The sequence below is a fragment of the Lissotriton helveticus genome, chromosome 5_1 (genome assembly GCF_964261635.1).
Source record: "Lissotriton helveticus chromosome 5_1, aLisHel1.1, whole genome shotgun sequence".
NCBI classification, from domain to species: domain Eukaryota; kingdom Metazoa; phylum Chordata; class Amphibia; order Caudata; family Salamandridae; genus Lissotriton; species Lissotriton helveticus.
This window is the reverse complement of record NC_136065.1, coordinates 1,774,884,904-1,774,909,290: the sequence shown is the minus strand read 5'-3', so window position 1 is coordinate 1,774,909,290 and position 24,387 is coordinate 1,774,884,904. Positions and strand designations below refer to the sequence as shown.

Genomic DNA, 24,387 nt, shown 5'->3' with positions numbered 1-24,387 from the left:
CATAGCATAGCATAGCATAACAAAACATAGCATAGCATAACAAAACTTAGGATAGCAAAAAAAACCATGGCATAGCATACAGCATCACTCCGCACCACCACAGCATCACTCAGGGGCACCACAACATCACTAAGCGCTACCACAGCATCACTGAACTCCACAGCATCACTCGTTCGCCATCACAACATCACTCAGCGCCACCACAGCATCAATCTGTTCAACCATTCAACAACACCTGGTTCAAATATGTTCTCTCAATGTTTCAAGCTTTATTACAAATGTAACAAAAATATGTTAATTTTCACTTCTGTTCTTGGATTTTCGTCACAATAAAATACACTGAACATAATCTTCACAAAAGTTATTTACAAAACTAAGCTATTGCCATTATAAATTACAATAACTTTTACTTAAGTATTATTTATTGAAAAAAAATAAAGCCATTGTCATTTGTAATATCAAAAGTCACGTAAATATAACACATATTGCATTACAAATGCTATAGATATCCCATTTGCGAAAGTTATAACTATTGGCATTGTAAATGACAAAGCTATTAATTTCGCTATTTTCAAAAACAAAAGATAAATTAAAAATGTCATTTACAATATCAATAGCTCAAACTTTCCTAATGCAAGACCTATTGCATTGCAAATGCTTGTTTTTTTGCTCACCATTCCAGTTTGGACCCAGCTATATGCAAATCAGTCTTGACGCAGCACCCGATGGGAACTGCCCGAACTGCCAGGCCAGGTCATCCCTGGACTGGAAAAAAGCATCCTAGGACCAGTTTCGGGGTTTCACACCTCATCAGCCAGGATAGCTCGACTCCAATGCTTCAAGTGAAAGATTTTTCTTTCGAGCTCTTGTAAGAGTTTGTGCTCCACTGGTTTGGTTGCAGCATTTCCATTTTACAATGCGTTTTTTGTCAGAAGATCATGCGACAGAATGTCATTGATAAATTCACCCTTTTCTTTTGCTAAATTCATCCCTCTATGTGCTTGCGAAAGTTGTTTTTTTTGTACCCTGTTTTGTAGTGGCTGGTTCAATGAAACTCTTACTATGGCAAATAAAGCATGGAAGTTTAGCTTTAGTGATTATGTCAAACAGCTCTTACTCTTTCAATACAAATCGCTCCTGCTTTAGTTCTGCGTATAGTTTCGATCTATATTCAAAGACATCTAGTACAGCGTTTCCCAAACTGTGGTCCGTGGACCCCCAAGGGTCCGTGACATATTGTCAGTGAGTCCGCAGGACTTGAGTGCTTAATGTAAGAGGTGTGAATGTACTTGGCACCTGGGCTGCAAGACTGCAATACAATCTGGCCCCAGTCTCACAGCACATGAGGTGTGAATGCTGCTGGCGCAGGGGCGGCAAGACTGCAATGAAATCTGGCCAATCACCCATCAGCTATCGGTGCAAGCTGAAGGGTGATTGCCCTTATATTGCGTTATTCATAGGACACCCCCGCGCCGCACGGCCACCAGCTGTCGCGTGTGCCCCCCGCCTGCCGCTGCTCTCAGCCTCGCTGAGCCTTCCCGCCCTCGGGCCACGCCCCCCGCCGCCGCTCGTTGCTTCCCGCATCTCTGCCATTCTGTTGCTTCGTTATTACATTGTACTGTATTTCTGTTTTAAAATCTTTGCTTTCCTGTGCTAGTATTGGTGTCCCCCCCTGTGCTGTTGTCCCCTGCGCCCACCCACCCCGCTCCCCGCCTCCCGCCGATGGGAGTGTGGACACGCCCCCTTCCTCCCCGCTCCCGCCTCCCAGCTGCTCCTCCCTCCCTGCACTTGGCCATAAATGGCGACCGTGCGGCACAGGTGAGTGTGACCTATTCATAGGACACCCTGCGCCGCACGGCCACCAGCTGTCGCTTGTGCCCCCCGCCTGCCGCTGCTCTCAGCCTCGCTGAGCCTTCCCACCCTCGGGCCACGCCCCCCGCCGCCGCTCGTTGCTTCCCGCATCTCTGCCATTCTGTTGCTTCGTTATTACATTGTACTGTATTTCTGTTTTAAAATCTTTGCTTTCCTGTGCTAGTATTGATGTCCCCCCCCTGTGCTGTTGTCCCCTGCACCCACCCGCCCCGATCCCCGCTTCCCGCCTCCCGCCGACGGGAGTGTGGACACGCCCCCTTCCTCCCCGCTCCCGCCTCCCAGCTACTCCTCCCTCCCTGCACTTCGCCATAAATGGCGGCCGTGCGCACGCGCAGCGTTGACGCGCAGCGGCCGCGCCAAAGGCGCGCCAAAGGTAAGCCCGTCTGCGCCCAGTGCCAGGACCCCTGGCTCCCGCCGACACCAGCCCACCCGCGGGACCTACGACGCCACCGAACTCTACTCACTCAACGCCGGTAGAAGCCCGGGCTGCTATCGAGCCACCCCGAGACGCACCCACGGACCCTTCTGCTGCCACTCCTGCAAGTTCACCTGCATTCGGACCTGCACCACACCAGCACCGACCAAACCAAACTCCAGCAGCAACCACCTCAAGTGCATCCTGCTTAACACCCGCAGTGTCCACAGACACACCGTCGAGCTCTGGAACCTGCTCGATACCACAGCCCCAGACGTCGCCTTCCTCACGGAAACCTGGATGAACGCCTCCTCAGCACCCGACATCGCCATCGCGGACGGCTACAAGATCATCCGGAGAGACCGCATCAACCAGACAGGAGGAGGCATCGCCATCATCCACAGGAACACCATCCGCATCACGACCAACACCGACGACACCCTCGCACCCGCCGAACACCTGCACTTCCAGATCCACATCAACCCCAAGACCACCCTCCGCGGCACCCTCATCTACAGACCACTGGGACCACGCACACAATTCAGCGAAGACATCGCCGACTTCATCAGCCCGCACGCCCTCCCCTCCGCTGACTACATCCTCCTCGGGGACCTCAACTTCCACCTGGAGAACAACAACGACCGCAACACCACCACCCTGCTGGACAACCTCGCCAACCTCGGCCTCAATCAACTGGTGACCACCCCCACCCACTACGCCGGACACACACTTGACCCAGTCTTCTCATCCAGCAAGTACATCGCCTTCAGCCACGCCACCGGACTCCACTGGACGGACCACAGCTGCGTCCACTTCAGCTTCAGTAGGACCACGATCCACCACCACCAGCAACAGGTTGCACGCAGAAGCTGGAACAAGATCACAGCCGACCAGTTCGTGACCTCCCTGAGCATGAACCCTCCCACCAGCGCAACAAACCCAAGCCAGGCGGCCACCAACCTCGTGAAGTGGATCAGCAACTGCGCAGACGACCTCGCCCCCCTGAAGACCCCGCCTAGCAGACCCGGCAGCAAGAAAGCCCTATGGTTCACCGACGAACTCAAGAGCTCCAAGAAGAACTGCCGAGCCCTCGAGAAAGCCTGGCGCAGAGACCCAACACCGAACAACATGACTGCCCTCAAGCTCGCCACCCGAAAACACCACCAACTGATCCACGCCACCAAGAAAACGGCATTCAAGGAACGACTGGACAACAACGCTCACAACAGCAAGGAACTCTTCAACATCGTGAAAGAGCTCTCAAACCCCAACGCCGGAAACAACGACATCACCCCCTCGCAAGACCTCTGCAACTCCCTCGCCTCCTACTTCCACAACAAGATCGCGGACATACGCAACAGCTTCAGCTCTCAACCGACGCACGCCACGACTGAACCACCGCCCCCCACCACCACCCTCCGCGCCTGGACCCCGATCAGCACCGAAGACACCATCCGCACGATGAACTCCATCCACTCCGGATCTCCGACCGACCCCTGCCCTCACCACGTCTTCAACAAGGCCGACGCTGTCATCGCACCCCACCTGCGGGACATCATCAACACCTCCTTCGACACCGCTACCTTCCCGGAGAGCTGGAAGCACGCCGAACTCAGCGCTCTACTAAAGAAGCCATCAGCCGACCCCACCGACCTCAAGAACTACCGCCCCATCTCGCTGCTCCCGTTTCCTGCCAAAGTCATCGAGAAGACCATCAACAAGCAGCTGGCCGCCTTCCTCGAGACGAACGGATCCCTCGACCCCTCGCAGTCTGGCTTTCGGGCCACCCACAGCACCGAGACCGCCCTGATCGCAGCCACCGATAACATTCGAGCCCTGCTCGACAACGGAGAAACGGCGGCCCTCATCCTCCTAGACCTCTCCGCGGCCTTCGACACTGTCTGCCACCGTACCCTAGTACAGCGCCTCAGCAACGACGGAATCCAGGAGAAGGCACTGGAATGGATCACCTCGTTCCTCGCCGGAAGGACACAGAGAGTCCGCCTCCCCCCGTTCACATCAGAAGCCACCGAAGTCATCTGCGGCGTCCCTCAAGGCTCCTCGCACAGCCCAACCCTCTTCAACGCCTACATGAGCCCCCTCGGAGACATCGCACGCCAACACAACCTCAACATCATCTCCTACACCGACGACACCCAGCTGATCCTCTCCCTCACCAACGACCCCGCCACCGCCAGAACGAACCTACACGAAGGGATGACAGACGTAGCCAAGTGGATGATGAGCAGCCGCCTGAAACTGAACTCGGACAAGACGGAAGTCCTCATCCTGGGATCTTCACCCTCCGCCTGGGACGACTCCTGGTGGCCCCCCGCCCTGGGCAGCGCACCCAAACCGACAGACCATGCACGCAACCTAGGCTTCATCCTGGACTCCTCCCTCTCCATGACCAGACAAGTCAACGCCGTCTCCTCGTCGTGCTTCAAATTCCTGCGCATGCTACGTAAGATCTTCTGGTGGATCCCCACCGAGACCAGGAAGACGGTCACCCAGGCCCTCGTCACCAGCCGGCTGGACTACGGCACCTCCCTCTACGCCGGAACCACCGCCAAACTCCAGAAGAGACTCCAGCGGATCCAGAACGCCTCAGCAAGACTCATCCTGGACATCCCCCGCCGCAGCCACCTCTCCGGACACCTAAGAGATCTGCACTGGCTCCCGGTCAACAAAAGAATCACGTTCCGTCTCCTCACCCACGCACACAAAGCCCTGCACAACCAAGGACCAGCATACCTCAACAGCCGCCTCAACTTCTACACCCCCACACGCCATCTCCGATCAACCAGCCACGCCCTCGCCGCCGTCCCCCGGATCCGAAGAGCCACCACAGGAGGAAGGTCCTTCTCCTACCTGGCCGCCAAGACCTGGAACTCCCTCCCCACCCACCTCCGCCTGACCCAGGACCACCTCGCCTTCAGGAAGCAGCTCAAGACCTGGCTGTTTGAGCAGTAGCGGACCCCCCCTTCCCCCAGCGCCTTGAGACCCTCCGGGTGAGTAGTGCGCTATATAAATGCTGTGGTTGATTGATTGATTGATTGTTATTCACTTCTGTCCATCACCTGACGGCGAGATTGAAGAACATTGGAGGCTGGAGCACGTCTAACGTGCAGGAGGGCTCTTCTTCTGGAACTGCATGTAAGTGTTTAATTTGTGTGTGCGTGTTTGTGTGTTCCATGTTTTTTCTGCCCTTCTTCCCTCTGTTCCACTCGTTTTTTGTGCCCTTCTGCCCTCTGTGCCACTCGTTTTCCCTCGTTGTGAGAAAGTGCCATCTTTCTTGCCTTGGTATGCCCCCACTTTTTTCTGAACTGCTGAGGTGCTTTGACTGAGTGCCCTGGGCCCCTGCCAATCGGGTACACAGGGCCTGTGTTCCTTCCCTACAAAGAAAAGCTATGTTGAAACAAAATACCCAATTGGCATCTCTGGCCACCTGTCAGCCCCTAGTAAATGGTACCCAGGGCCTGGTGACCAGAGAAGACCCCTGAGGGCTGCAGCACTTATCGTGCCACCCTCAGGGGCCCCTGTACCCTGGCACCCACACACTGCCTTTGCCGGCTGAGTGCCTAAGTACAGAACTTAAACTAGAGTAGACATGGCACACTACCCTGTGTGCCATGCCCACAGAACCCACTGTCCTGACATACTTCAGTCACCCCTCTAGCTGGGTGCCCTATGCCAGAGGTGAGGGCACAGGTGCATTAGCCCTGTGCCCCTACAGTACCCAGGGCCATTCCTGGGCACTGTAAGTGCAGTGTTGCCATTTAAGAGTATATGGTGCTGGGAGGTTGTCATTACGAACTCCACAGCACCATAATGGCTTCACTGAAGACTGACAAGTTTGGTACCAAACTTCTCAGCACATTAAACCCGCACTGATGCCAGTGTGGGATTTAATGTAAAATGCACGAGGGGGCATCTTAGAGATGCCCTTCAAAACCCGAACCTACAATCCACATCTGGGCTGAGTGGCTGCAGAGGCTGCCACACAGCAGACATGTTGCTGGACCCCTGGGTGGTGAGCCCCCCGCTCTCCTGGGCCTGCAACAATGCACATCCTGGGCGAGGTGCTGCGTCTCCTTCCCCAGGATGGACGGGGGGAAGCTTCAAAGGCATACCGCCTCTGAGAGATTCTCCAGACCATTTGTTGTACCCAGCAACTGGCCCCCCACCCATTCTACCCCCAGTCTGGCGGGAAGCCTGGCGGGAAAAACTATGTCAGGAAGGAGGGTGTGCCAACCTTTGCCTACTCCACCCCTCAGGTGAAGGAGGCGAGGTGAAGCACGACCCAGGGCTCCAGCCATCTTGTAGATGGGGAGCCCTGCCCAATCCCAGCTAGGCTCCTGCCTCCCTCCCACAGGAGAGGAGCTGGCTAGGGGGTGTCTTCACTCCAGGACTGGGACCCATTGGTCCCTGTCCCTGTCCTTGCCCTTCCTGTAACGCCCCTAAATTTAGAATTATGGGGCTCCCTGAACCTTCCTTCCTCAGATCCCGATATCAAAAGAAGATCAAGAAGAAGACCCGTCGCGCAGCTGCTAATAGGACAACAACAACTGACTTGGCCCCAGCCCTACCGGCCTGTTGATCCTGGAACCTGCTCCTGCCTAATCCCGGCGACCTCTGCGGACAGCAACCTTGGGACAACCAGAGGACCTGCCTGCCTTGACCCTCTCGAAGATTGGGACTCCCATCAGCCGAGGCTCTGCTGCAACAACCCACCTGGTGCTCACCAGGAAGCTCCGGACCAGCCCACTCTGCACCAGCCGAGCCCGGGCCGGCCCAACCCCAACCAAAACCACGAGGACGTCCCCGCCGGCGACTGGGACCCGAAGTCCAGTGCCCAAAGACCCTCCTCGACGGACCAGCCGACGCCTGCAGACTCAGAACCAGGGGCCACCCCAACCGCGACCAGCCGAGGGTAAGCTTTTCCGACCCCCAAAGACACCCCTGCACCCGGCGCCCCGCAGCCCCCTGTGCCTCCCTTTGGGGTATTTACCTGTGCTCCATCATCCCAACTTACCTCTCGAAGTGCTGGTCGCCCCTTGAGAGTCACCGTCCCCGAGCCTGCAGCCTTTGTTCCTTTTTCAAGATCCTCATTGGATAACATTGAGCGCCTGACGGCTCAAAAGCACCAGTGCTGCTGGCTGTGACCTCTTTGTCCTATCCTACTTCCCCCCCTTGCCCTGAGCAAGTGACCAGGAGCCCAGCTCCCAGAGCCGTGTGGCCTGCTAGCCAGCAGCCACCAACCGAAGGCCCCCTTTCCCTCATTGGATAACATTGGGCCTACCTACCTCTGCACCCGGCTGCCCCTGAGCCGCTGGGACTGAACTAACTGTATTCCCATGACCCTGGGGGACCCCTGAGTCTATGCCCAGAACCCTAACGTTCGAGGCATGTGGGCTGCTGAATTCATATCTGTGCATAGTTCGCCGCAAAGTGTTGGGTCTGGATGATTGCACATTGTTGTCCTGGAAGAGTCTTCGAAGTATCACGAGATAGGTGGCTCCTCCCTCGGACTACAGTGCGAGGGAGGAGCATCCTCTCCATCCTCAGATTGTTTTTTTCCGCCATTGGGTTCGGATGTACTTTCCAGCACTCCAAGTTCGGAATCAACAAAAACTTTTCTAAAGGCCAAAAGGCCTTCAGATCCTTCGGTATTGTAAAGCGCTCGGTACCGATACACTTCTTCAACATCTGTTGCACTCCGGTCGTCGAATCGGGCCGTTAGGTCTTCTCGACGCCACGTGGACCGACCGTCGATGGAACGCAGTCCATTCAAATACTGCCCGCAGTGCAACTCCAAGTTTCCGCACACAGATAGACATTTGTTGCACACTGGATGCTTATCTCCAGATCATAATGAAGATAGTTGCCTAGCCTGTGCACAGTTCCGGTCAAAAAAGACGATCCGGAATCGACGGGCGGCGAGGCAAGAAATGCAGAGGTCGGCACCAGAGCCTGAGAATATCTTTGACGATGTAAATGTAATGTAAATGTCATGGTACTTATAGAGCGCACTGTCACCAGACGGTCACCTTGCGGTGTCGCCTATGCGGTTGCCTGGCGCTGATACTCATACCGCTGTGGAACCCCTCCTGGCTTTCCCTGTGAAGTGTCCACTCCTGGGCACCCCCAGGTTGAAGCCAGGCATCCTTAGCGCTGTTGGGGCCGGTGTGGAGGCTAAGCAAGCTATTGCCCAGAGTTGCAGCGTGGGGCCCGTGATTAGAATAGGCACCGAGGCGAGAATTAACAGGTCCGAGGAATTTGAGCCCGAGACACCGCCGAGGCGGGAATCGAACCCTGGTCCCTAGCCAGAACTCTGCATCTGGGTCTGCCGCTCTAACCATTGAGCCACACTCCTCCACACGATGAGGAAGACCTAGTTAACGCCGAAGACTCAGATCCAGGTGAAGAACAATACTCGGAGCACGACTCTAAATATTACCTCGACGAGGAAGAACAAATCGCCGATGTCGAGGAATACGATCAAAACATCGTAGTTGTCGAAGACGACTCCGATGACAACGAGGGGTGAACCGTGAGTACACTGCCCCATATAGACACTACACCGATATCAGAGACTCGGGTCAAGGCATCGCCAGCAGGCCTTAGCCGAGATCAACATACTGGTTATACAAAAAGAACCTTCTGAGACACAATATACCGGTTCCATCAAAACCGAAACTCGTTGACAATACCGTCTTCGGACCGAACGTTGTCGAACCGAACGTTGTCGAACCGAAACTGATTAAGCCAAGGGGCGCCGACCCGAAGGCCACAGTTCCAATACAACCTTCAAAGCCCCAGACCGTCGAGTCGACCTCGAAGCCAAAAGCCGTCGAGTCGACATCAAAGCCAAAAGCCGTCGAGTCGACATCAAAGCCAAAAGCCGTCGAGTCGACATCGAAGCCGAAAGCCGTCGAGTCGACTTCGAAGCCGAAAGCCGGCGAGTCAACATCGAGGCCAAAGCATGTCGAATCGACCCCCAAACAAAGGCACGTCGACTCGACCTCCAAGACAAAGCACGTCGAATCGAGCAAATCTGGCTCAGCTATCGACAAGGGGAAAAAACGGTCGACGACAGCAAAAGGCCTACGCCCAAGACAAACGTCGAACCGAAAGTGAAACCTAAGGTGGATAAAAGTAAATCGGTCGAGCTGAAGCCCATCGATCCGAAGAGGGGCATCGAGCCAAAGACGCAGGCTCCGAAGACACCTATACCACCAAAAGACGCTGGCGAACTGACAAAACAGCTCGGTCCGAAGAAGGTGGTAAAACCTGTAAAAGACGTCCAACCGACGAAACCTGTCGAAAAACCTCAAAAACCGATCCAACCACCAAAAGCGGTCGAACCCATTTAAGGCATCGAACCGAAAAAGGTCAAACCAAAACCTACGGCACCAAGGTCAAAAACTGTGGAAGAAGAGCTTATCCATCCAGACCCCTCCACAGAAGACCAGTCAAAACTATATATTGACCCAAAAACTGGGAAAGTGACTGTTTACACAAAAAAGAAAAGACCTCTGCCTACTGAAGACTTTTCTAAAATTCCACTCAAGAAAGGAGACTGTGCTACCTCTCCAATACTTTTTGAACCTATCTCTCCAGCTATGCCTACTACTCCATATGCCCCAACCTCACCTGCACGCTCTGACTACAACCCAGATGAAGAACAGGATGCAGATGTAGGGTTTGGTTATCCACAAAACCCATATGGAGACCCCAATTCACAGCCATGGGGTGGGGGAGGTGAACCAGACACTGAGGGGACTCTGCCTATTACAGACCCTCCAGTATACCCAACTAAGCCATCACCCACAAGATACAGTGGCTTTTAACTCTCTAATAGAGAGAGCAGCAAGCTACCATAATGTAGATATGCATTCTAATGCTATTGAAGAAGACTTTCTTTTTGATACATTAACAACATCGGATAGAAATGTGAAAACACTCCCCATGTTGAAGGGCGTCTTAAAGCACGCAAATGACATTTTTAAGGACACTGCTAGGGCATGTGTCATAAACCCTAGAATTGAAAAGAAATATAGGGCTGCACCTATAGACCCTGCATACATCAAGGGACAACTACCTCTAGACTCCTTAGTGGTATCCAACGCACGAAAACGTGCGAATTCAGACTACTGGAGAGGCTGCTCCTCCTGACAAGGAGTCAAAGATTTTAGAGGCATCAGGCAAGAGAGTAGCAGCTCAGGCAGCAAACTCATGGAGAATAGCCAATACACAGGCCTTGCTGGCCAGATATGACAGGGCCCACTATGATAGTTTAGAGGAAATTTTCCAACACTTACCTGAGCCTTACAAGAATCAGGCAGATGAACTTATACAGGAGGGAAAGCTCATCACAAATGCCTCAATTAAATGTGCTCTAGACGCGGCAGACGCAGCTGCCAGATCCATCAACACAAGCGTACTGCTTAGGCGACACGCATGGCTTCGCATATCCGGCTTTAAGAATGAAGTCCAATCCACTATTCTTAATCGGCCCATAAACCCAGATTTTTTGTTTGGTCCAGCAGTTGACTCCATTCTGGACAAAATGAAAAAGGACGCGGAAACGGCAAAGTCCATGGGAGCCCTTCAGTCCCAACAACACAGAGACTCCTTTCGTCGCTCCAACTATAGAGGAGGAGCGCGAAGTCATACATCACAGCAATCCTCCACCTACAAAAGTAACACGCAATCCACATATAACAAGAACTCAAACAGGGGTGGATACAGAGGAAATAACACCAAGGGAAGAGGTCGTAGAGGCAATGCAAATAGATTCTCCACTAACACCAAACCGTGACTTCTTGGCACTACCCCCAGACCATATAACACCGGTCGGGGGAAGACTGCAACAATTTCTGCCAGTCTGGTTAAAGATCACTACAGACAAGTGGGTCAGGCAAATTATCCAACATGGCTATTGCCTCAAACTCGCCTCCACACCACCCAACATACCACCCGTGCACCGTCCAATGTCACAGGAACATATAAAGCTACTCAGCAAGAGGTCATCAGTATGCTGAAAAAGGGGGCCATAGAACCAGTCCCACTCCAACATCAAGGAACAGGAGTATACTCTCTATACTTCCTTATTCCAAAGAAGGACTGTTCTCTAAGACCAATATTGGACCATTTTGTCAGAGCACTTTCATATGCTCACTCTCCAACAAGTCATACCATTGCTTCGCCAGGGAGACTTCCTAGCTACTCTAGACCTCAAGGACGCATACTTTCATATACCAATACACCCTGCTCACAGAAAGTATCTAAGGTTTACCATTCAAGGACAGCACTACCAGTCAAAGTCCTACCATTTGGTGTCACAACAGCTCCACGGGTGTTCACCAAATGCCTAGCTACAGTGGCGGCACATCTCAGGAGACAACACATCCATGTGTACCCATATCTGGACGATTGGCTAATACACGTGCCATCAGCCCAGCAATGTGCCAGCCACATGTCAAAGACCATCCATCTCCTGCACAGTTTAGGCTTCTCGCTAAACTACCAAAAGTCGCACCTCCAACCCTCCCAAGTCCAACAGTACCTGGCAGCGACAATAGATACACTAGCAGCAAAAGCATATCCCAACGCAGCACGGATCAACGGAATACAAACGTTGATCCAAAAGTTCAGACCTCAACACTCATTACCAGCTCGAGTGTTTATGCAACTAATAGGCATGATGGCCTCGTGCATATTCATAGTCCCTCATGCCAGACTACACATGCGTCCTCTCCAAGAGTGCCTAGCAAGCCAGTGGAACCAGGCTCAAGGGCGATTACAGGACCTAGTGTTGGTGACCAGTTGGGCATTTAACTCTCTGCATTGGTGGAACCCACAAAACCTTTGGAAAGGACGACTGTTCCAAGAGCCTGTCCCACAAATAGTGTTAACCGTAGACGCATCCCTGCTAGGATGGGGAGCCCATGTCCTACATTACACAATACAGGGACTCTGGACTGTACCACAAAAGAAAATGCACATCAACCTTCTGGAGTTGATGGCGATCTTCTAGCCCTAAAAGCATTCAAGACACACTTATGCAACAAAGCCGTGTTGATCCGGACGGACAACATGACCGCTATGTATTACATTCAAAAACAGGGAGGAACACACTCACCAAAGCTGTCGCACCTGGCTCAAACAATGTGGAAATGGACCATTCAGAGGAACATGTTTCTCATGGCAGAGCACCTCCCAGGCAAGGACAATCAAGTAGCCGACCTGCTCAGCAGGCACAGCCAACAGATGCACGAATGGGAAATTCACCTCAAAGTGCTCCAACCATTCTTCCGGAAGTGGGGACACCCGGAGATAGATCTGTTTGCCACAAGCGAAAACGCAAAATGCCAGTACTTTGCCGCCAGGTTCCCACATCCGCAGTCGCAGGGCAATGCGATATGGATGAACTGGTCAGGCAAATTTGCTTACGCTTTTCCCCCAGCTCCATTAATACCGCTAGTGGCACGCAAAATGCGCCAACATTCGCTGATGCTGATCCTAGTTGCTCCCACATGGGCGAGGCAACCATGGTACACAACGTTCCTAGAACTGTCAGTGGTGCCTCATCAAAGACTGCGACTCACACCCAATCTTCTAACTCAGAGCCATGGAGAAATCCAACACCCAGACCCGCAACAGCTCAACCTGGCGATCTGGCTCCTGAAATCCTAGAGTTTGGATACCTAAACTTGCCCCCAGACTGCATGAATATTATCAAAGAGGCAAGAAAACCCACTACCAGAGCATGTTATGCAGCTAAGTGGAAACGTTTCGTCATTTACTGTAGTAACAACGATATAAACCCACTTGATGCTTCTACTCAAAACATCATTTGCTATCTCTTGCACCTACAACGTTGCAATTTAGCCTACTCATCCATCAGGATACATTTAGCTGCGTTAGCAGCATATCTTCAAAACAGGCAACACCTTTCACTATTTAGGGTGCCAGCAATTAAAGAGTTTATGGAAGGACTTAAACGCGTAATTCCTCCAAGACACCCACCTTCACCAGTCTGGAATCTGAACATTGTTCTAACAAGACTTATGGGACCACCTTTTGAACCACTACACTCATGCGAACTACAATTTCTTACTTGGAAGGTGGCTTTCCTTATTGCCATTACTTCACTTCGAAGAGTTGGCGAGCTGCAAGCCCTAACTATTCAAGTACATGCAAATAGAGTAGTTCTCAGAACAAACCCTAAATTCATGCCAAAAGTGGTATCCCATTTCTATATAAATCAAACCATAGAAATGCCAGTGTTCTTTCAAAACCCACAGACAGTAGCCGAAAGGGCCTTGCATACTCTAGATGTCAAAAGAGCTCTGCTATATTATATAGACAGAACTAAGGCATTTCGAAAAACAAAACAGTTGTTTGTTGCTTTCTCACCACAACACAAAGGCAACCCTATTTCAAAATCAGGTATAGCAAGATGGATCGTTAAGTGCATCCAAATATGTTATTTAAAGGCAAAACTCACCTTAACAGTTCCCCCTAGGGCGCATTCCACACGCAAGTTAGGGGCATCCAAGGCTTTCCTGGCAAATATTCCTTTACACGAAATTTGTAGAGCAGCCACATGGTCAACCACACATACATTTACCAAACACTATTGTATAGATGTACATTCCAATCAGCAAGCTGCTGTAGGTCAGGATGTTCTCCAAACTCTTTTCCAGACTGCTGCAGCTGACACAGGTAGCCACCGCTAGGGGAGATACTGCTATACATTCTATGCACAGATATGAATTCAGCAGCCCACATGCCTCGAACGGAATATGCTACTTACCAGTATGCATCTGTTCTTGGCATGTAGGGCTGCTGACATTCATATCGCCCACCCATCTCCCCGGTGCCTGTCGCAGCTGTAGCATTCGCTCTTTGCATGGACATCTCTTACTGTACTATACTAAATCTCTGCCACAATGGCGAAAAACAATCGGAGGATGGAGAGGATGCCCATGCGCACTGTAGTCCGAGGGAGGAGCCACCTATCTCGTAATACTTCGAAGACTCTTCCAGGACAACAATGTGCAATCATCCGGACCCAACACTAGGCGGCGATCTATGCACAGATATGAATGTCAGCAGCCCTACATGCCAAGAACAGATGCATACTGGTAAGTAGCATATTCCTTCTCCAACCAAGTACTCACCTGGAAACCGGTAATTCACTTACCTGCCATTGGATAACATTGACCCATTTTGACTCGAACATTTTTTAAGTGCCTAGTTTTGAAAACTGAAAATATTCCTATTAAATCAGCCAAAGTCCGAACTCGAAAATACTCTAATGTGATCTGGAGAGAAGCCAATACTGAATCGCAAAAGTAATCCCTAGCGGGCTTACTAGTAACCTGTATTTTCTCCATAGGAACCCATTGTCTGCTTTTCTATGAAATTTCTTCTGTCTACTTTTGAAAACTGCAAATATTCTTTAAAAATCGTACGAAATACTGAAACGCAATTACCTACCTGTTTTGAGTTAAGCCCCCAGTGCTGGCCCTAGAAGACTAGTGCTGGGTTACAAAAGTAACACAATCGTACTTTACCTGTAACCTGAATTTCCTCCCATTGAATAACATTGTCAGAATTACCTTGAAAAGTATGTAACTGTAAACTTTTAAAACCGCTTTATATTCAGGAAAATTCATCACAGTAACTAAAACGTTTTTGCTAATCTGGTTTCAGCTTAGACCCCAGGACTGAATCTAAGATCTAGTCCTGGAACTACCAAAGTAATCCATAAAGTAATCAACTGTACTTGTGAGCTCAATGCTAGAGTGTGTTTCAGAACTGTATTGCTTGTAATTATTGTGTGTACAAACTTATTGCTCCTCTGCAAAGCATTTACATGAGAGTATTCGTAACTTGAAAAGTATATTTTTATAACTGTTGGTTCTAAAAATAATACAAATATATCTGAGGATATAATAACAATTGGCCTGGAGTTCAGTTCTTGAGTGTGTGAAACCTTTTGCTGACTGAGTGTGTACAACAAATGCTTTACACTGTCCACTGGTACTGCCTTACTGCTCCACCAAGCTACCCCTTTGGAGAGTAAGGTCAGTTCTGACTTTAACCTCAGTTATACCTTTGGGGGTTGTGTACTCTATACACACTGTACTGCATTATTGTCCTGTATATATAGAGCCACTTTCTCACACTAGTTTTCTGTGCCTCTCTGCCCTCTGTTCCACATGTTTTTTTGTGCCCTTCTACCCTCTGTGCCACTCGTTTTCCCCCGTTTTTTGTGCCATTCGGCCCTCTGTTCCACTTGTTTTTCCCTCTGTTTTTTTGCCCTTCTGCCCTCTGTTCCACTTGTTTTTCCCTCAGTTTTTTTGCCCTTCTGCCCTCTGTTCCACTTGTTTTTTCTGCCCTCTGTGCCACTCGTTTTCCCCTTGTTTTTTGTGCCTTTGTGCCCTCTGTGCCACTCGTTTTTCCCTCGGTTTTTGTGCCTTTGTGCCCTCTGCCACTCGTTTTTCCTTCTTTTTTTGTGCCTTTCTGCCCTCTGTTCCACTCGTTTTTTGGTGGCCTCTGCCCTCTGTGCCACTCGTTTTTCCCTCTTTTTTTGTGCATTTCTGCCCTCTGTTCCACTCGTGTTTTGGTGCCCTTCTGCCCTCTGTGCCACTCGTTTTCCCCTCGTTTTTTGTGCCCTTCTGCCCTCTGTTCCACTCGTTTTTTGGTGCCCTTCTGCCCTCTGTTCAACTCGTTTTCCCCTCATTTTTTGTGCCTTTCTGCCCTCTGTTCCACTCGTTTTTTTGTGCCCTTCTGCCCTCTGTGCCACTTGTTTTCCCCTCGTTTTCTGGGCCCTTCTGCCCTCTGTTCCACTCGTGTTTTGGTGCCCTTCTGGCCTCTGTTCCACTCATTGTTTGTGCCCTTCTGTCCTCTGTGCCACTCGTTTTTCCTTCGTTTTTTGTGCCTTTCTGCCCTCTGTGCCACTCATTTTTCCCTCGTTTTTTGTGCCTTTGTGCCCTCTGCCACTTGTTTTTCCCTCTTTTTTGGTGACCTTCTGCCCTCTGTGCCACTCGTTTTTCCCTCGTTTTTTGTGCCTTTCTGTCCTCTGTTCCACTCGTTTTTTGTGCCCTTCAGCCCCCTGTGCCACTTGTTTTCCCCCTCGTTTTTTGAGCCCTTCTGCTTTCTGTTCCACTTGTTTTTGGTGCTCTCTGTGCCACTCGAAGATTCCCTCGTTTTTTGTACCTTTCTACCCTCTGTTCCGCTCGTTTTTCCCTCCTGTTTTGTGCCCTTCTGCCCTCTGTTCCACTCTTTTGTTTTGTGCCCTTCTGCGCCATTCGTTTTTTCCTTGATTTTGTGCCCCTTTTGCCTTCTGTTCCACTCGTTTCCTCCGCCGCTGTGCCCCCTGCGGCCCCGCCCCCGACTGCCCATTCGCTGCCCCTTATCACGATAACTATAACTTATTATAGTTATCGTTGGATTGTAGCTGTTGCACATTTGTATATTTTTCAATCTAAAATACTAAAAGCTTTAGTAATGCAAGTATTTGTTTAGTGTGTACTTGTTTGTGTATTTTTTGCGAATTACTGTTTTAATTTTTTGAAATTGTACAAATTGCTTGGAGGTCCCCGGCTTCCAGTAGTGATTCAGTGGGGGTCCTCAGGAGTCAAAAGTTTGGGAACCACTGATCTAGTAGACGTGTCTTTATATCCTTATCCACATATTGTTTGGTCACAAAGTTTTGTAGTCACACAGGCTCAGTCATTTCAAAGGGGTTTCCTTGCTGCTGCTTTAAATGAAGAAGGCTGTCAACATGTTTATTAAAGCATTCCCCTCTCGTTCCCACAAATTCGTGGTGAGAACAGTTTCACAATGGTCTATTAATTTAGAATTTTTCATCTCCCTGAAAACATTGCAAATAGAAAGGACTTTCTGGTAAACTAGCTGCCATTGAGTAACATAGTCACTTTTACATGCCTGACCAACAATTCCCTTGGAGCTTTTCTATGATCTTTGGTTCATCTGTTCCAGTTTCATATCTGGAGCCACAGCATTGAACCTTCCCTCTCTGTCTTTCACCACAACGAATTCATGAAACACAGTTCTTAGTGACTCCTGTCTTCAGGTGCAGCTCCCAATCACCTTTTCAATCAGCTTGTACCAGGTTTTTCACCAGAGCGATCTTGTGTAAAACAGTTCCCCAGTACTTGCAAAGTTCTGCTTGTTCTCCACATTCTTTGACAAACTGTACAAACTTGATTTTGTGATTTTGAACTGAGTGTATTGAGCATTGTTTGGCTTTGCAGTATGTCTTTTGAATGAAGTGCACACTGCCTTGTTCACTTTTGAGAAAGGATGTAAAACCTCATTTGTAATTCTTTTTCCAGAAAGCATTCCAACGCAATGTTTCTAGAGCCTCAGATATGATGAGCATACCTTGTAGCGAACAAACCTAATGAGTTCCGATAAATACTGACTGGACGGTTTTGCTTCCAAAGAATTCAGCCTCAATAAGTGCATTGTCTATGCCACATCCACTGAGAACAATACGGAAAACACCATCATCGCAGAAAATTAGCAGGATAGGCTGGTCGTCAAGCTGAGCATGCACATTTGGGAAATTGTTTAGAGCAGTGTATACTGTTGCATAGTTTGTGACTAGAAATGGGATTACTGGTAAAAACTCAACCTTCATCAGTGGGATGGTATTCTGGAAGATCAGAACGTGAATTCCAGCCCACAGAAGAACTGGCTTTTCTTCATCCTTCACTCCACTTCGAATTAGCGATCTGATATATTTAGGTATATTAGCTTTGCGCACTGCAGCATCATGTAGAAGAAGATTCTACTTTGAAACTTTCTGTTAGACATAATGGCTTGTAGTGATTTTGAACTCGTTGCCAAGGCAGTTGGGTTATATGTTTGCAGGTTCGTTTGTTTATGCCTACAGCTGACACAGCTTGCTTGCCAGGAGCTACTTCATTGGTACAGTCTTAAAAAAGCACCATAGCAGTATCATCTGTGCTGGATGTTCCAGATAAAGTAGCTGTCTTCAAAATCAATATTATCAAGAGCCGCAATTGTAAATCCTTTCCTGGTAAAGTAACTTGGAAGTGGTGTGCTGTCCGATTCACAAGATTTTACAGTATGAACTGCTAACACGTTCCTGGTCCATACTATGTCATTATAACTTGTTGATACACCAATACTATTCATTGTAGAAATTAGCTCTCTATTTTTTCCCTTGTCATAGAATGGATAGGAGTCATCATGTGTAGCAGAGTTTTCTTTCTGCCATGATGTTAATCATAAAACATGATTTGTAAAAGACAGTACATTTGCAAGCATAAGCCTGTCGGTTCATGGGATTGTCTTTCACTTCTTCGCTTATATATTCAAAGCCAACCTCAATATTGTCGGATTCTGTCCCGAACTCAAGAACTTTAGTTTGTACAAGTTTTTTGCTTTGCTGATATTAAACAATGATGTAAAAAATGTTAAGACCACATCAGGCATTCTTGTTGGCTTCCATGATTCGTGAAGCTCTGTGGCATCACAAAATTTGTCATTAAGTCCAAAATCTATACCTTTCCAGGCGTTTCTTAAAATTGTTCCTGCTGATTTTACTGTCTCCTGTGATCTTATTTTGGCTGCAAGAACTTCAGGAGTAAAATTAGCTGAGAAAACCATAAGTTTCTTTCTTTTTGTTAGACTGACAAAAACAAATTCTGTAATTGTACTTTCTCACCAGAAAAATCTTAATTCCATTATAATGGATCAATACAGATTTATCATTGTTGACCATTATTTCTCTGATCCCACAGAGTGTGAACCTGTAGCCAGCACTCAAGAGTGGCTTCCACTTCATTTGCTTTTTAGTGCAAACTTAACTGAAGGCTGGAGGTTACGTTGTTGCTGGGATCTTATTTTATGTTCATATTTTCAAATGTATGCATGCATGCAGTTCGGGTGGGCATACAAACCCGCTGCAAATAGATTCACCTCGGTGTTTAGATTAGCTACACGGCTAAAAAAATAATCTTGGAAGAAACTAGCTGCATATTAAAACATGTCTGCCATTTGAGACTCACTTTCTCTGCACTTTGTCCTTCCATCAATCTCCAGATAACACATTGGCGATACCCTGCTTTCAGATCAGTTGTTGGAGGTGAACGAGGGGTAGCAATCGATCTTCTAAGTGAATGGGCATTTGGTTTGGTTGTCTTCGCTTTCTCAGAAGACTCGGATTTTTGTTGTGATCACTGGTTGCTGCTATTTTTTGACATTTTTACCGTTTTTTTCCATTGCTTACAACTTGTAGCACTTGTTGTTAGAATGATGAAATATTTGATCGTCTTCACCCATCAGTTTCAGTCTTTTGTGAACATGATCTTGCAGAATTTCTGCAGCATCTCAAACTCTCTTCTGTCCGGTTGGTGTTCGCTTTTCTTTCAGATTAGTGTGGCATATGGCACATTTTAATCAGTTGAAAGAGTCCTCCGATTTTGTAGTTGGCAACACTGTCGGACAGTGAAGATCCTCTGCCACCTCCTGCTTCGCTCATGTTTATGAATTTGAATCAACGGATAACCTGAAACAAAAACGATTCAAATAAATTGCCAATATGATCGCTAACATCATTATAGAGCTGCCATTTTGGAAAATGGCGCAAGGGTTGCTCTGAGGAGTTATTGTCTGTCTCTATAAGACTGCTTGACCCATAAAGATATGTTTTGACACCTAAATGAAGTATATAGGTCTCAAGCTTCCTGAAATATTACATCATCACTGCAACACATCTGCCATTTAAAAAAATATTTGACTTGAAAGGCTGCGGTACCAAATTGTAAGAGATAAACCATTTGGGAGTATTTATGTCTGGCCTGTTAATCACACAGTGAGCAAAGCTATATAATTTAAAAATTTATGTTTTTTATTTACATATAGAAATATAGCACAGTTAAAATAAGGATAAGCGCAAAATAAAAAGACTCTAGCACATTCTCAGAATTATATTCCCAAACTTTTTTGTAGTGCAAAGGTAAGGTGCTACATTTTCAGACTATTCGCAACTGTGGCCAGTGAGGGCAGGTTCGTAAGTTATTGACTAACCGGTGAGTCTTCGAGTCTTGGTTATACAGTGGCTTTTTAATAGCCGCTCATTAGGTGGAAAAAAAGTGTCAAAACCAATGTCACAATATCTGATGTCCCCCATTGTCTCTATAGTGCTAGAAATGGTCCAAGTACACCCATAGAACCACTCCCCCAGAGACCCCTATGTTTTGTACATTTTAAGATTTTTAGGTGGTGGGGCACTTACTACTACAAAACAGTAATGCTTTACGTTCCTGTAAGTAGTTAAAGGATTTAACTACTAGAATTTAGGCTTGTTTTTTTTTAACCTGGATTATGAAAGATGGATGCAAATGTGAAATGAAATGAAAAATGCATTTGTATAGCGCTTGGCTACCCGGAGGCATCCCAGAACTGGTAGCAGCAGACATATGGCGTTCCGCCAGCTAAGGAAATAACCAGGTCTTTAACATTTTGCGGAAGGCCAGGTGGTTGGTTAACTTTCGTAGGTGGGGTGGGAGGGAGTTCCAAAGCATGGCTGCATTATATGAGAATAGCCGACCCCCGCTTGTGGCTTTCTTAGTCCATGCAAGTCTTGGGAATTGCTTAAGCTGACCTATATAAAAAAATATTACGACGTCTTCCCCGTGAACCCTTTTACTCTTTGGCTTGAAACAATTAATCTGGTGGAAATCGTACACTCCCAGCGTATGACACTAGTGGCCTTTCCTCTGCCAATTTATGACTAGGACAGCAGCGTTTTCACCACAAACATATTGAACACTGTGTATGACACTATTGGTCTTTCTTCTGTCGATTCTTGGATCAGACAGCATTCTGTCCATCATTGTTGTGTTTGCAATTACCAGACAGCAGAGTTGTCACCACAAATATATTGACGGGATAATCAACTAATTTAATGGTCCGGAAGATGGTCTAGTAGACGGAAGCCTTAAATAGACCGAAACGTCGACAGCTACATCTGTTTCCTTTTTAAATATTATTAAATCTACTAAGAAAAGGTGCTCAGAATTGTAATTGGGAAGAAACATTGTTGTGTACTAGGAGGATACTTCCAGTTGCATTGTGTACTACAATTTGTTGAGCCCTCTTCATCTATAAGAATAATCTGTTTTATAAAAAGATAAAACTCTCTTTGAAAATATACACCATGCTTCATGTATATTCATTGTTGATATAAGAATAATATAGTTTGGAATGACTGTAAAATGTTCTCCTGATATAAATACTGTATGACAGGCAAATAATGATAGCTAGTCTGAATTGAGGTCAAGAGTTGATACAGAATGTGTATTTAACATAAATCGTATTGTAGGCGCCTTAACTTGCCAATATTTCTTGGCTAAGCTGTCAAGGGTAGATTTGGTTGCCCATTGCTCCGGTTATTACCTCTGCTAATGAGCACATGTAAACGTTGAATAAGGTGGGACTCTGGGATAACCCCTGAGTCCCACCTTATCACACTGGAAAAATATGATTCTAGGATCAGGGTGTCTCCCTTTGGCCAATTAACAGTATCGTATCACCTGGGAGAATGGCTCTGGCCAGCCAACTGAGATTAGATTGACCCACAAGACTTCACTCCCCTGTACGTCACCCCTTGTATGGGTCACATCCTACATCCTACCAAAGCACCTATCACTATTGCTTCCTCTTGTACAAGGTGACAACAGTTTGTTTCTTTTAGTGTATCAGGGTTGTTTGTTTCCACGCTTGGATAAAACAATGGTTTACTCTTCATTTCAACACTGTCTTGCTTTTGGGGGGTGAGGTAGAACCCCCAACTTTCAAATGTACAATTTGAAAGGATTGAATTTTATCAAAGTTGTTTATGGTATTATGTTTGTAGTTACTCCAACATACTCCATGCTTTATCTTTCAGTTCCTCAAGAGACAAGACCTTCTGAATGTTCTTGCCCGGATGATGAGGCCTGTCGGTGACCAAGTGGTATGTTCATTATTGTCACACTCATGTAGTTTAATCATCAATACTATGTTTTATGCATAGTACTTTCTTTCTTCTCTTACTATTTTGTTTTTGTTTTCATATTAAACCTTACAGGGCATAATATAAATGTGAAATTTTAGCTATATTTGGGGGGGAGATTCCTGCAGATCCTGAAACTAATAAAACGCACAAAAGGGACCCTCCCCTACTTATTAAGCTTTAGATATCTGCTTTAGGACCTGGGAAAGAGCACAATAAAGCTTGGAAAGAAGGTCTTACTACCCTGATTTAGTTATCACACTGGAAAAATCTCTGTGAATAAGCCCAGATCAATTTTAAAAATGTATTTCATAAAATTCCGATTTCTTAAATTTTTTTTACAAAACATTTTTCATAATCTTTCCATTACAAGTCATGTAGTATCCTACTTCTCTGGTGTTGGCAAAAGTTGCCAGTATTTTTCCTTTACACTCCGCTGCCTGGTGCGTCTGGATCTCTATCACGCTTCCAACATCTGTTTTGTAAGAAAATGTAAGCAATCCGAATTATATGAAATATATTTTCAAAATTGCTCTGGACCTTCCTTCCAAGATCCCGAAACTAAGCCTATACATTTTGTTTTTTCATGAGGTAATCTATGCTGGTTTACAGCCAAAAGTATACTTTATATTCCTCAGACTTACTTTTGGATACACTTACTAACTCTCTAAAGTCATTAAAGGAGCACCCACCCTTCTCTAGCCGTATCCCGCAGTAGTAAATCTGTCAGGCTCTGATTAGGATTCCCTGAAAAGTTTTAAAACCAATTAGGAATCATTGTGTGTTAGGTCTAATGAAGTGGAAGAGAAATAATTGCTTTTTCTTTAATCATTTTTCTCCTATTCAGCACAACACAGTCACATGGTGAAAACATTCTTTGTACCAAATCGCCTTAGATTCTTTGATGATAACGTGTGGAAATTCATAAGAAAGTATGCTTATTTGGGATAGTAAGATTAAGAATACCCCTGCCCCTCAGGGATTGTATCACTGATAGTGCCATTCTGGGGTTGACTAGAGTAAAAACAAATCTCCCTGCCCACCATTGCAGACTGGTAGGGCAGTTTCAAACTGCTATTTTAAAACCATTGGAAAGTCAACTGTCCCCCTTAAACATAAGTCACCCTAGGGCAGACCTACCCAGTCCTAAGGCAGGGTGCAGCATATTTCATGGGCAGAACATGTGTTTTACTTGTTCTGACAATACAAACTCGATACTGTGATTTCTGTAGAAATACTTGGTCATTCCGTTGGCAAGTGCAGGATTACATTCTGACCCCTCAGCTGTGCTAACTCCTGAACGGTGCAACCAAACTTGATTGTCCAAGGTATCAAACAAATAGTTACATTTAGCTGACTTGGTTCTCAAGTCGAAATTAATGTAACAAAAGAGTGTAACTTTTACAATGTCACCAATTTGTTGCTTTCAATCTTCTGTGCTCTTAACTGTTCTACATGGAGCTGGAAACCAAGAAAGCATTCACCCCTCCTGGGGGCATACATGCTAACGACTCCCAGGAAAGAAGACATGAGGAGCCTGCGCTGGGGAGAAGTGTTTCCTCAAACCTGCAGATAGCCACGCAGGTGTTAGTCCAAGGCAAATTCCAAAGCTGAATCCACTTTTAAAGACAAAATGTCGAACACTTGGGAGAGGGGCAGCCTAGCTGGCACCTGGGAATTAGAGGGGGAACCAGTTCTTAGAACGGTTTTTCAGGGGCGTGTAACCCACTTGTTTGCCACATCTCTGAGTTGAGCTATGGAGCTCTGGACACTGAGAGAAGGGTTCTGCCATCTTCGAAGTGGACAGAATGGTGCATCCCGGGATAGCCAGACACCACGTTTTCTCAGGAAGTGGTCATCAGAAGGGAGGAAACCTAGTAACCCATTGGCTACCAACCACTCCTACCCTGAGGGCATTTTCTATACATTAATAAGGCACCCCTGGCACCTAGAACTCAGATCTTGACTGGACTGGATTGGAAAAAGGACTATCCTGCTGCACCAACTTCCTGGCATAGAGGCTGCACTG

General features: G+C 47.5%; 1 protein-coding gene across 4 annotated transcripts in view; it reads left to right on the top strand.

The window, feature by feature from the left end:
* The window catches only part of CCDC47 (coiled-coil domain containing 47), a 353,169-nt gene that overhangs the window by 133,486 nt on the left and 195,296 nt on the right, over positions 1 to 24,387 (top strand). For all 4 annotated transcript variants that reach the window (XM_078645050.1, XM_078645051.1, XM_078645052.1 and 1 more), the window contains exon 6: positions 22,254 to 22,319. In XM_078645050.1, coding sequence (XP_078501176.1) covers positions 22,254 to 22,319 — 66 coding nt within the window. The remainder of the gene's footprint in view (positions 1 to 22,253; positions 22,320 to 24,387) is intronic.